Below are 14,261 nucleotides of genomic sequence, written 5' to 3' on the forward strand. Positions count from 1 at the left end.
ATATACACAATAATTAATTGTTGTTATAACATTCTGCTGGTACCCTTTTACTGAAAAACTTAAACTTGCTTTTATATTATCTGCGTATTCGTCTATTTCAGTTCATCGTGATTCAAATTTATCAAGCAATAGCAAAGGCAACAATATGTTTCAAGTTTTGAACGAAGTTCCTGCAGATTTCCGAAGTCCAAACCCAAGTCTGAACGTATTTAAGTTTGCTGATTTAGAAAAAGCTACAAGAAAGTTTAGTCTAGATTCGCTATTGGGCGAGGGAGGATTTGGAAAGGTGTTCTTATGTTGGGTTGAGCCGAACACATTAGCCCCCACAAAACAAGGTGTTGGAGTTGCAGTTGCTGTCAAAAGGCTCAATCACGAATCCCTTCAAGGATATGTTGAATGGATGGTAAGAATCACTAAATGTACATCAATTAAGACTATGGGGTATGGGGCGGGGGTTGGGGCGTGGGTTGGATGTGATAGTTGGTCGAATATCTTCCGTCATTCAAACAAACCAAAGGAAAATATATATATATATATATACACGTTTTCCTAACTAACCAGACTACACAAAAGGAAATACAATCATATAATAATGAATATGGAATAATCACAATCAATGGCATATATTTCGAGAATATATGGCAGAATAATAGTCCCCCGCAGTCGTATCGATAGTGTTAACGGACGCATAGACTGGACTTGAAACGGTTGAACAGCGGCTTTGGGAGACCTTTAGTGAAAATATCCGCATACTGATAATCTGCCGGAATGTGCAGAACTCGAATATCACCAATACGAACCTTTTCGCGAACAAAATGGATATCTATCTCAACATGTTTAGTTCGTTGATGTTGGACTGGATTATCAGAGAGGTACACAGCGGAGACGTTATCACAAAAAATGATGGTAGCTTCACGAATGGGAAGATGAAGCTCCAATAAGAGATTTCGAAGCCAGCTTGTCTCAGCAGCAGTGTTGGCAACTCCCCTGTATTCGGCTTCAGCACTTGATCTTGATACTGTGTGTTGTCGCTTTGATGACCATGAGACCAAGTTATCACCCAAAAAAATGCAGTAACCTGATGTAGACCGTCTTGAATCAGGACAACCACCCCAATCAGCATCAGAGTAGGCAGTAAGTTTAGTGTAGGTGGAGGGTCGAATATGAAGCACATGAGAGGATGTTCCTTTAAGATAACGTAAAATGCGCTTTAGGTATTGAAAATGTGGTTCACGTGGCGCATGCATGAAGAGACAAACTTGCTGGACAGCATAAGAAATATCCGGCCTGGTAAAAGTTAGGTATTGTAAAGCACCTGCCAGGCTGCGGTACAAGGTGCCATCAGATAAGAGGGTGCCAGCTTGTGCACTAAGCTTTGAATCAGTGTCACATGGTGTGTAACAAGGTTTGCAATTTGACATGTTTGCTCGGGCCAGAACGTCGTTGATATAAGATTCCTGTGAGAGACAAAGACCATCCTTAGTACGTGTGACATGAATGCCTAGAAACTGATGAAGATGACCCAAATCCGTCATAGCAAATTCGGAAGACAAAGACTGTATAACTTGTTGTAGGAAAAAATCATCGGATGCTGTAAGTATTATATCATCAACGTATAAAAGAAGATACGCCGTGCGAGTACCATGCTTATAGACAAAGAGAGAGGAATCACAGGAGGTACTTTTGAAACCGCACTTTGTGATGTAAGTTGCAAACCTGTGGTACGAAGCTCTTGGAGCTTGCTTGAGTCCGTATAAGGATTTCTGAAGACGACACACATATGATGGGTGATTGTTGTCAACAAAACCTGGTGGTTGATGCATGTAAACCGTTTCGTTGAGATCCCCGTGTAAAAAAGCATTTTTAACATCAAGTTGGTGAATGGGCCACTGGCGAGAAACGGCGATACTGAGAACGGTACGGATAGTGGTGGGTTTCACAACTGGGCTAAACGTCTCAAAACAATCAATGCCAGGTTGTTGAGATTTTCCATTCACCACTAAACGAGCTTTGTAACGTTGTAACGTGCCATCTGCATGAAATTTGTGCCGGTATAACCACATACAACGGATGATGTGAGCATCCGAAGGTCTAGAAACTAGTTCCCACGTGTTGTTTTCCATTAGAGCTCTAAATTCATCGTTCATAGCCTTTTTCCAATTTGGATCGGACAACGCATATAAGTGGGATTTTGGGATGGGGGAGATGGCTGGTTGAGACGTGGTATAGAGATTAACTGGGGCTTTTGGTTTAGTAATTCCGGCTTTGAGTCGAGTGGTCATATGGTGGGTGTTATGGGGTGCAGATGGGGCTGAAGTGAACGGTGGGGCAGGAGGTTGGGCCAGGCTCGTTGGTGAGGTGGGAGGTTGCTGGACCGAGGTAATTGGGGAGGTGGGAATAGGGACAGAATGTTGGGCCGATAGTGGGTTAGGAGCTGCGGAGTATTGTGGTGGGGAGGATGGGCCAGGCTGTAAAGTTTGGGTCGTGGACTCAGTGGACATAGATTGAGTAGGCGAGTTTTGAAAGGATTCAGGGTGAGTGAAGATGGTGTTCGAGAGGTCATTCTCGAATGGGAAATAGTCACGTGGGGACGGAGATTGCAAGAATGGAAATGAGGTCTCGTCAAATGTGACATGACGAGAGAATATGGTTTTCCCGGTGGCTAAATTGAGGCATCGGTAGCCTCGGTAGTCAGCTGGGTACCCAAGGAAAACACACATGGATGAGCGGTGGGTGAGTTTGTGTGGGCGGGTGGCAGATTCATTAGGAAAGCAAATGCATCCAAAGACGCGTAGATGGTCATATGTAGGATGGCGGAGATAGAGAGCGGCCGTAGGGGTGTGATGGTTGAGGAGTTTAGTGGGTAGGATGTTGTGAAGGTAAACGGCGGTGTGAACGGCCTCAACCCAATAGGTCGTGGGAATAGAGGCATGGGTTAGAAGAGAAAGCATGATCTCGTTGATACGACGGATCATGCGTTCAGCTTTTCCGTTTTGTTGGGAAGTGTAAGGACATGAAAAACGAAATTGCATACCGTGAGAGGTAGCAAAATGTTTGAATGTGTGATTGTCGAATTCACCACCGTTGTCACATTGAAACGATTTAATTGGGAGACGAAATTGAGTTTTAATGTATGTGTAGAATTTGATGAATTTGGTTACAGTTTCAGATTTATATCTAAGTGGAAAGACCCAAGTATAATTGGTGTAATCATCAATCAAAATCATGTAATATTTGTACCCAGAATTAGACACAACGGGAGAGGTCCACAAATCACAATGCACTATATCAAAAGGTAAAATCGTAGTGGATTTAGATAATGAAAAAGGCAAACGCTTGTGCTTGGCAAGTTGGCAAGAGTTGCAAAATAAATTACTAGTTTTAGTACATGGAATAAGTTTATTTGATGAAAGGAAATTAATAATAGAAGCTCCTGGGTGGCCAAGACGATCATGCCATGAGTCCGGAGAAAAGGTTGCAAAAACGGATGAGGTGACTTGAGCAGGGGCGGTGACAGGATATAAATGACTGTCACTGTTGTGACGACTCAGGTGCTTCCCAGTCTTGAGGTCCTTCACAGTAAAACCAAAAGGATCAAATTCAACGGATACGGAATTATCAGTGGTGAATTTTTGGACCGAAATAAGATTTTTAATGACATGGGGGGTATAAAGGACATTATTTAGGTGAAGGTTATTTTGGTTATTGGGAAAAATTGCGTGTCCCGATCCGAGGATTGGCATTTTTTGGCCATTCCCGACTAAAATAGATTTAATGGAATTAAACTCGGGAGAATTAGAACATATACCTTCATTGTCCGAAAGATGATCCGAAGCCCCGGTGTCCATGTTCCAGTTGGGGTCCTCTTGTTCTACTGAGAGCGCCTGAAAAGCTTGCCCAATATCGGTCGGCTGGAGGGGATCAAATTCTGTGAGATGGGCTTGAGAAGCAGACCGAGAGTTGGACCCCGAACCTTTGCCACTGCTGCTGGATGCTGGAGTCTGCCATTGGGCCTGTTGCCATGGTGTGGCCCAACCCTGCTATGTTGGGTATGGGCAGGGTGGTGGAGCCCATGCAGGAGGCCCGTTAGGGGCTGCCCACCAAGGTGGAAAAGCCCACTGTTGAGAATAACCCCAAGAACCATTGTTACGAGACCCATTTTTATTGTTATTCGTGCGTCCTGGAGGTTGGGTGTTTGGGTTGTTGTCATTGGTCCTTGTTTGCTGATTTGGAGCATGGTTCGAGTACTGTTGGCGGCGAGGGTTATTGTTGTTGAAGCGCCGGTGGTTGGAGTATTGTTGTTGGCGCGGAGGAGATTGTTGGCGTGGTGGTGTAGTGTCTTGGACAACAGCAGCGATAACAGGAGATGGGGTAGGATTGATACGGGCTTTGTGACGCCGTTCCTCGGCATCGAGAAGATTAATAGCATCTTCCCATGATGGCAGAGACTGATGTAGTTGGGCAGCTACGACATCGTATTCAGCAGGAAGGCCGTTGACAAGTTGAATAATAAGCCGGCTCTCCGAAACTGGCTGATCCACATCCGCAAGCTGTGCGGCCAATTCACGAAGCTTCTGGCAATAATCTTGCAGGGACGGCATGTCTTGGAGTGTGAGATTGGTGAAGGCTTTTAGAAGAGCAGCGGCCCGGGGACCCTTGTTATTGAGAAACAACTTCTTGAGTCGGTTCCAAGCATCAAGCGCAGTGGATTCGGTATCTAGAATACGGATCAAGAGGTCGTCAGAGACTGTGGAATATATCCACGGTAAAACAATGGCATCGACCTCGAGCCATGATTCACGATTGGGAGCATCTTTCTCGGGTGGAAGGGTTCCGTCAATGTGATCGAGAACCTTGTACCCGCGAGCATTCAATTGAAAAAGTTTGACCCATGACGAGTATGTCACCTTATTGCCATCAAGAGTCCGAATCTTGTTTTGTATATTAGTTACGGTATAAACGGGATGCAAAGTTGGGTTGAGAGGTTTGGGTTCTGTCTTGTCGCCCATAGCCGAGAAGAACAGAATGTATTTGGCAGAGAAGGTGATGAGACCGTGGCCTCAGGATCGAGAAACAAAAAATAGCTGGTTAGCTAGGTTCAGAGCAATTGCTGTGATACCATGATAGTTGGTCGAATATCTTCCGTCAGGATGAACATGCCCAAGTCACCTCCCTTGGTGGGCTTGGGTTTGGGCGTGGCCTCTTGGGCGGGAGTTTCAGCCCGGGCGTTGGGCATGCCTAGTGATCCTACGTGGTCGGCTCCTATTCGCTTGTTGGCTAGGTCATAGTGGGCCGTGTTTAAATTTTAAAATATAACCGTTTGGCCAAGCCAATCGGTTCACCCACCCACCGGTCCACGTCGCTATAAAACCCTCAACCCCACCGGCTGTCCATATCGCTACCTCAACCCAAGTCACCTACCCGAACCGCTACCCACAAACACTTGATCGATGGCCTCTTGGACGCATGAGGAAGATCTAGCCCTTGTCACGAGCGTCGTGGACGCCATGAAGGGTCACCAACCCGGTGAGACCCGCTACTGGCCGGAAGCTTTTGCTAGCTACCAGCACAACGTGGGAAACGATCGGCACAATTTAATCGCGTGCCAACACAAATGGCGCGAGCTACGATCGAAGCCCGATCGTTTTAAAGCCTACTACGACAGCGTCCCGTGCGGTGAGATAAGTCACAAAGACCGGGTGGCGGTGGCCAACATCGAGTTCTGGGGCAAGGAGCGGAAGCCGTTTGACAAGCTCGCCCTTTTCGAAATCTACCTAACGATTTAGGTTTTTTTTTATTTTGTAATCTTTTTTTTTGTAGAATTTTGTAATTTTTAGGAACTTTTAATAAAATTTTAGCCTTTTTTTTTTAAATATTGTGTGTATTTTTTTAATTATAGGTTTTTTTATTTTAATAAAGCTGGCCAGGCCACGCGGGCTAACCACGCCTCGCCATACCCCACGGACACGTCACTCACCAGCGGGGGGGCTCGAACTTCACGTGTCAACCCATGCCCCAAACCCCCGCCCACCATACCCGACGGTCTAATAACTACAGTGAAGGCAATGCATTTAAATTTGAGTAAACTTTCGTTTTGCTCCATGTGATTTGTTCCTTTTAACGGTTTTGCTCCTTGTGGTTTTGTTACATACCAAACGAGAGAACTCAACCCAAAAGACTATTCTGATGGGTGAGAGAGCCCATTTGGTATATAAACCCCACATCAGTTGCCCATACAACCGATGTGGGACAAATCCCATAACTTGCAATGGTATTAGTCCATAACAATCAACCCTCCTTAAGGGCCAACGTCCTCGTTGGTCACGGCCATGTTGGTCACGGCTGGCTCTTTCCAGGCCACCACTCCATGGGCCACCACTCCGAGCCTCATTGGTCATGGCCACGTTGGTCACGGCTGGCTCTCTCCAGGACACCACTCCGTGGGCCACCACTCTGAGTTCTTCTGAGCCTCGTTGGTCACGACCACGTTGGTCACGGCCACATTGGTCACGGCTGGCTCTCTCCAGGCCACCATTTCGTGGGCCACCACTCTGAGTTCTGGCTTTTTAAAGCAATGCTACATACCAAACGAGAGAACTCAACCTAAAAGACTAGTCTGATGGGTGAGAAAGCCCATTTGGTATATAAACCCCACTTCAGTAGCCCATACAACCGATGTGGGAAAAGTCCATACCTTGCAATTGGAAAATAAAGGGCTGATTTATTGAAATAATAAGATAGTTGGCCTGATTCGAGATGGCTAATCTCTGATGCGAAAACACTTAGATAACCAATCAAACTAAACAAGACATAGAAAACTAGGGCAGAAATGAAATACTTAAATAAGAAATAGAGAAGTTACGAATCCTAATGTTTAGCCCCTAAATTCAGCCCTTTGACTTTTACTCCAATAGCAGTCACCCCCCCCCCCAATTAATTCAGCCCTAAATCTTTGCTCTTTATTGACTGGGTCAAGGTAATTGAACCGGGACCCGTTCGACCCAGATGGGTTAAACCGCTAACAAGGTAGAGTCCTATCAAGACTTCCCGCCCAGAGAAACGACTTGTCGTCAAGTCGATTAGGCGAAAACTGATATGTTCGAGTCATTAATTGTTCCTTGAACGGTTCAATGGAGAAATGGTGGCAAGTAGTAGAGTTTTGAGCTTCTTGCCGGCCGGTGTCGTAAACCCAACTTTGTGTCATCCCATACTGATTTGGCAGGTCATTTTGACGCTCGGTTGAAGTTGGTAGTGATGCGACTGGTGGTACAAGAGCTGCTAGAAAGTTTGTCCCTTGTATAGGCGCGGTTGTAAAAAACACAGGGGAGGGTACCAGTAGAAACGATATGATTGTTGGTGATGGTGGAGGTTTGTTTGAGGACATAGTGAGGCAAGGAGAAGTGTAGGTAGTGATATGCTTTGGTGGCAATTCAACGGTAATATGTGGTGGGGTGGAAGAAGTAGGTGGTAGATATGCTACTATTGGGGGTTGTGCTAAAGGAGATGGTGGTGCAGAGGCGGAAAATGATGGTGAGGATGGTATGCTCCCCTTGACCAGATTTGTCAATAGGCGTTGAGGTTCATCCTCGGGTTCTAAATTATGTTTAGGATGAGCAATGTGAGTAGGGATGATAGGATCAATCGCTCGACAGGATCAATCGCTGGACTAGAATGTACCATAACAGTGGATGTTCCATACATCTGGGCCTTGATTGTATCAACATCATTCTTCATGGCTACAAAAATTGAATCCAGTCGCGCTCCTATGGCTGCTGATTGAGCAGCGATAACATCTTTGTAATCTTCGGATTTCTGATACATCTTCTCTTCATTTCCCGGCAATGGAACCAATTGATAGACACCAGAAAATAAAGGGCTGATTTATTGAAATAATAATATAGTTGGCCTGATTCGAGATGGCTAATCTCCAATTCAAAAACACTTAGATAATCAATAAAACTAAATAAGACATAGAAAACTAGGGCAGAAATGAAATACTTAAAAAGAAATAGAGAAGTTACGTTTAGCCCCTAAATTCAGCTCCTTGACTTTCACTCCAATAGTAGTCCCCCCCCCCCCCCCCCGCCCATTAATTCAGCCCTAAATCTTTGCTCTTTATTGACTGGGTCATGGTAATTGATCCGGGACCCGTTGGACCCAGATGGGTCAACCCGCTGACAAGGTAGAGTCCTTTCAGGTTTGTTCGTTTTAACGCCCAATCATTTAAAAACAGACATTTCCGTCCCTGGGCTATGAAGCTCATCACCATTTTAATCCTACCTCAAACGACATCCATTTCCAATGTTAACTAGAAGGGTATTTTGGTAACTTTATAGATAAAAGTAAGGGCATTTAAGTCTTTTCAACTAATTAACTATTTATATGTAAGTAATTCTTTTATCTCTTTCTTTATCCCCATTCTCTCCAACCATGCTTTCCACCAGCTTCCACCACCAGTTGCCACTACCCCCTGCGTGAACCCGCCACCTTCCACAACCATATGCCGATCACCAACTACGTCAACCCACAACGAAATGAAAACCACCACATGCCGACAACCATTCGCCACCTACGTGAACCCACTAACAAATCGAACCCCACCATTTATAGCCATCCACAACCATTCGCTTACAACCATTCGCCGACCACCACCTGCGTGAACCTGCCACCAAATCGAACCCCACCACTTGCCGACCACCATCCATAGCCATCCACAACCATTTGCTGACCACCATCAACAACCATTCGCCGACCACTACCAGCATGAATCCAACCCCAAATGGAAATCCAAACCCAAACCGAAAAACAGACAAACACCCAAACTAAGATCGAAACCCAAACCCATATCGAAAAACAGACAAACACAACCCTAAATCGAAACCCACCTCTAGTGAAACCCTCCTATCGTTTGCAGATCTAAACAAGAAAACCATAAAATCATGGCCAAGAACTATGTCATTTTAACATAGGTCAAATCGGGACGAAGTGGTCAGGAGACGACGGTGATGGTGTGACGGTTCGTGATTTTGGACATGTTTTTGGGGTCGGCGACACTAGTTTAGGTGGTTTCAGTGATTTGTAAGGGAAAAGGGTGGTGGTCAACAGGTGGTGTTGGTCGATTGCTGATGGTGGTGGCTAGTGGTAGAGAAGGTAGAGGGAGGGGGTAGTTGAGAGAGAAGTGATTTTTCTTAATTTTATGTGATATATAATAATATATATGTATTAAATGTTTCTTTTTTACTGTTAAATATCATTAAAAAAAAGGATTTCAAAAATTACTAATAAATAATTAAACACTTATCTATAAAGTTACCAAAATGCCCTTCTAGTTAACAGTGGAAATGAATGCCGTTTGCGGCGAGGAGCAAAGTGGTGATAAGTTAGAAAAATCAGGAAGGAAAATGTCCGTTTCTAAATAATTGGGACAAAATTGTTAAAACTACTAAATCACATGGAGCAAAGCAGAAGTTAACTCTTTAAATTTTTACAAAAGAAAGTAATGCTCTAAATACTATAGTTCTAGCGAGTACCTTAACTTATACAACTCGTGTAAGTATGCCGAACATTCGTAATCTGATAGGTTTGTACTAGTAAATTGATGTGTTAATACAAAACCAATCTATTGTTTTGATGTTATTTTGGTTTAAGCCAATGTTATCCAATGTTGAAGTAATGCATTTCCCTCCTAAAATTGTAAGTTTCATCAATTTGCTGGCTTCTTTTTCCAATTAGATGTGAGATTGGAGACCTAATTAGATTGTGGCTATTAGATTGGTGAGAGACAAACACATTTAAAAAATATTATGGTTCAGCAGCTATGGAATCTGTTTTTGCTAAATGTAACTTAAAAATTTATGAATACAGGCAGAGGTGAACTTTTTAGGATATATGGCTCATCCTAATATCATTAAACTCTTGGGATACTGCATGGATGAACCTGAGCGCTTGCTTGTTTACGAGTACATGCCAAATAAAAGTTTGGATCGCTTTTTATTCACAGGTAAACTGTATTAGGATATCTTTACAAATCATCATTTATGTATTTTAATTTGATGTTCTTGATTGTTGAGTTATTGCAATAACGCGGCTATGTAAGATGAATAATTTTGCAGATACCCCTAATATTGCGGTGCCACTGTCTTGGCGAACACGACTTTTGATAATGATAGGAGTTGCCCGTGGGTTGACATATTTGCATTCTGCAAATGTCACATATCGTGATGTAAAATCCGCTAATATATTACTGGATGGAGTATGTACTCACAAGCTACCATTTGAGATTTTGCTTTTTTATGTCATCAAATTACTAAATCATTTTGAAACTCTTTTCTATTCCAGGATTTTAATGCAAAACTAGCTGATTTTGGACATGCTAGACGTGGTCCTGAAACCGAGGGAACTCATGTTAGTACATGTGTGGTGGGAACCTATGGTTATGCAGCCCCGGAGTATGTCCAGACTGGTATGTTTCTATATAATGAAGTGAACTAAATCAACTAATCAATAAGAATGTGCATTCAAAAATATTTAAGCAAACATGGTGCTTGCCACCTTTTCTCTAATATTTTATTTTTACAAAAACTTGCCACCTTTTCTTATATTTTATTTTTACAAAAACATTTGTTTGGTTTTCATTGAAAAACCAAGTTTATGTTTTTATAGGTCAATCCTCCATTTTGAAACCTGTTGGTCAAAGACAATGTTTATAAACTTTGAAAGTCATATTTTGGTGATAGTCAACAACCTTCAATTTTCTAGGTCGTTTGAATATAAAGAGCGACGTTTATGGTTTCGGAGTGGTTATGTTGGAAAGTATAACAGGCCAAAGGGCAATAGATCGTAATAATCAGCATCAGAACTTGGTGGAATGTGTTACTCAGATCAAATCAGATAAAAGAAAGCTAAAGAAAATAATGGATCCACGTCTTGAAGACAAGTACCCCTTAAAAGGTACCTCTGAATGCTTTGAACTTGCATTAAGATGCGTTGTACACAACCCCAAGGAAAGGCCTTCAAGTGAACAAGTTTTACAGAGTTTGGAACAAATACATGGCCTTTACAAGTAACCTTGAACTTATTGTTAAGCGCTGTGTACTGGTATGAGCAGTGGCGGAGCAAGGATTTTTTTTTTTTTTTTTTCAATAGGGTCATCTTTCTTCGGTGTTCAAATTTTCATAACAGAAAGTTAGAATTTTCGGGTCAGTGCGGGGCGACCAAGTAGTTCTTGAACCCATATACCATCAAAAGTGCCTTAATGATTCAAGTAAGTTGGATTTTTAAAATTTATTTTTCATAACTTTGTTGTTGATGGTGTTTATTTTTGTTAATGAATTCAGAAGATTTGATTTGGAGTAACGTCAACACTGTTGTAGACATTGGATTCATCGACAAAAAACAACATAAAAGAATACATTATTTTCACATTTAGAATTTATAAACCAATTGACTTTTACTTAAATATGGAGAGTTACCAAAACTACCAATGCTTAACATAAACCCTTGACTTTTACTTAGTGATTTGTATAGAGAAGTTACGGAGGGACACTTGCACTTGCATAGCATAACTAAAACAAACAAGTTACAAAAAAAATGTCTGTTAGTGGGAAAATTAATTAATAAAAACACATCGAACCTAAGACTTCTGATTTAAGATTGAAGGGATTTGCCACCACAACAAGCTTGAATTTCATACCATGGGGTTTTTAAAATATTTTTATGTGGTCCTTTAAAAAATTTATATATCGTTTCTATTACTTTTTAAAAAAAGATTGGAGTCCTTGGACCTCGACGCACTAAGTTTGGGTCCGCCCCTGGGTGTGAGAATTGTTGTAAACTATTCACCACATATAATGTCTCTAATCATTATAAATTAAAAATAATTTAAAATTATATTCGTGAATGTTATGAAATAATTAAGTAAATTCTAAAATTCACACAAAAGTAACTAGCTGCATTTAAGTAACTTATTTCAAAATGTCAATAGTTTAGTTTGGTGGATTGAATGAGATCTAAGTTTGGTGTCCATCCCATCATTCGGTTTGAAACAGAAATCTGAATCTAAACGAAGTTAGTTACTTCAAAATCAGACCGAGCCCGAATTCGATTTTTGGTTTTACTCGACGTATTAAACTGAATAACTTCTTTTTGTTTGCTTTATAGTTTTGTTATTGTCTTTTAATCTTTAAATCTTTTTATTTGTGTGACTAAATTGGGTTGGGCTAAATAAGAGTGAGCTAAAATTGTAAATGGATTGGGGTGAAATTAATGTAAAACTTAGAGAATTATTATCTGTAATCTGGGTTATTTAACTCAACTTTTGTGAAACCCGAAACCAATTCAGTATGTTTTTAATCGGTTTGGGTTCGATTTGATTTTTGATTTAACTAGTGTCGGTTTCAAACCAAATAATTAACACGTAGATGACCCGGCTATAAAAAGGAGAGGGCCTTGATACTTATGGCTCTAATGGAAGCTGTCGTCAATAGATGGGACAAAGGAATATTGACATGGACGTATTGGAAGGGAAGTCAAAAGTCAATAGTGAAGTTTGGCATGTAGTTGATCAAAATATGGCGTAATTGGATGATCAAAGGATGTCTTCGATCAGGGAAGGATTCCGTTCTGGTGAATGGCTCGCCTACGGGAGAGTTCAAATTTAAAAGAGGCCTAACACAAGGGGACCCGATGTCCTGTTTTTATTTATTTTGGCCCTTGAGGCCCTTGACATGTTCATAAAGGAAGCAGTGAGTTTGGGTTTATTTGAAGGGATTAAGTTGGGTCGGCCCTGAGAATTCATGTACCCAGTTCGAGTTTGAAAAAACATGTCCTTAGGCTTTAACGAAATTGGGTATTGGGCTCAATAAAGGTATAAATCTAATGCCAATGGGCTAATAACTAATCTAAACCATAAAAATAGTTTTGTAAATGGGCCTATGTTGGTGTTTGTATGGGTATACCCCATTAATTTATTTATTTTTACATATACATATCCGAGTTTTTTAAAAAAATAACTTGTCCTTCGAAATATCGGGCCCTGGCCGGTGGTCCTCCCCGCCCACCTTCAGGGCCGGCCATGGATTAAGATACCAAACAATAGCTCGATAGTCTCGCACTTATTACGGAGACGATGTGATAGTTCTCGGGGAATGGTCGGAAGCTAATGCGCTTAATATGAATCCTTGTTTAGATGTTTTTACTTGGTGTCGGGGCTCAAGGTTAATCTCTCAAAGAGTCGTTTGTTTGGAGAAGGTGTAGATGACGAGGAGGTTGACCGGGTCGTGAATCGGATTCATTGTGAAGTCGGTGTATTCCCATTCCATTATTTGGGTATCCCTATTGGGGCTAATATGAAGCGGGTCAAGTTTTGGAATCCAGTTATTGATAAATTCAATAAAAAGTTGGCTTGGAAAGCTAAGAGCTTCTCTTTTGCCAGTCGAGTCACTCTCGCAAAGGCGGTGTTGTGTCACCACTATTATGCGGTAAAATTGTAGAACCACCATAAAATGAACATGTGACCCAAGTAGGCGACGCCACACACCATACCCAATCCTGATTACCCTCGTAGAAGGAATTTAATGTCAAGGGAAGGGCAGTTTATACGGGCCCAATTCAGACCATAGCTACAGAAATGAGCCGGCCCAAAAGAAATGCATTGAAGCCCATTTGTTATCGAGAAGTCTAAAAGAAGCCTATGGTCAATAAGTCTAGCATGTGTTGTTGGGTCCAATAAAATGCATGCGTGTGCCATGTAGCACTAGATGTTGCGTTTTCCATTTCATTCAAAGTTATAACTTATAACTAGGGTTTTGATTATGTTGGTGCACTTGTGTCTGTAATTTGTCTGTATTCAGTCACGATGTAAACGATGTCCTTGTTAGTCATGTAAGTTTGACCAAGTCAACCGTCCTCCTGGTTTGACTTGGCCAAACAGTTGTAATATGGTTGTAAATGGTCTGTGTCGAAGGATGGGCCATCGAAGGATTGTTTCTATCCTTCGATGAGCTCGAAAGATGGACCTTCGATGGATGGATATTTGATGGACCTCGATAGATAATCCTTCGAGGTCCCTGAGAATCCTTCGATAGCCATCTGATCGAAAGATGACCTTTCGATCAGTTATCCTGATCCTTCGACCAGATCTGCTATGCTGGGTATATATATACCCATGCAGTGTGTTAGACAGACATAGATGCACACAGAGAGATAGAAAGATATTGAGAGCATTCTGTCCAGGAACACACACACACACACTAGAGGGTTTG

At 42.0% G+C, this 14,261-nt stretch overlaps 1 protein-coding gene across 1 annotated transcript; it reads left to right on the plus strand.

The window, feature by feature from the left end:
• The first annotated feature begins 144 nt into the window (after nt 1–144).
• Nucleotides 145–11,380, plus strand: LOC110932839 (probable serine/threonine-protein kinase PIX13). Its single transcript, XM_035989705.1, has 5 exons — nt 145–403; nt 9,865–10,000; nt 10,113–10,252; nt 10,339–10,462; nt 10,759–11,380. Exons 1-5 carry the CDS (start codon nt 146–148, stop codon nt 11,064–11,066), a joined length of 966 nt encoding a protein of 321 aa, XP_035845598.1. The 5' UTR covers nt 145; the 3' UTR covers nt 11,067–11,380.
• Nucleotides 11,381–14,261: the final 2,881 nt, after the last annotated feature.

Source organism: Helianthus annuus, chromosome 4 (assembly GCF_002127325.2).
Source record: "Helianthus annuus cultivar XRQ/B chromosome 4, HanXRQr2.0-SUNRISE, whole genome shotgun sequence".
In the NCBI taxonomy this organism is placed as follows: domain Eukaryota; kingdom Viridiplantae; phylum Streptophyta; class Magnoliopsida; order Asterales; family Asteraceae; genus Helianthus; species Helianthus annuus.

Bases quoted from the DNA above. Each gene is read 5' to 3' on its own strand.
- LOC110932839 (XM_035989705.1), top strand. From the start codon at position 146: ATGTTTCAAGTTTTGAACGAAGTTCCTGCAGATTTCCGAAGTCCAAAC. The intron at 10,001-10,112 runs GTAAACTGTATT...ATAATTTTGCAG, and splicing joins GGATCGCTTTTTATTCACAG to ATACCCCTAATATTGCGGTG. The intron at 10,253-10,338 runs GTATGTACTCAC...TTTCTATTCCAG, and splicing joins CTAATATATTACTGGATGGA to GATTTTAATGCAAAACTAGC.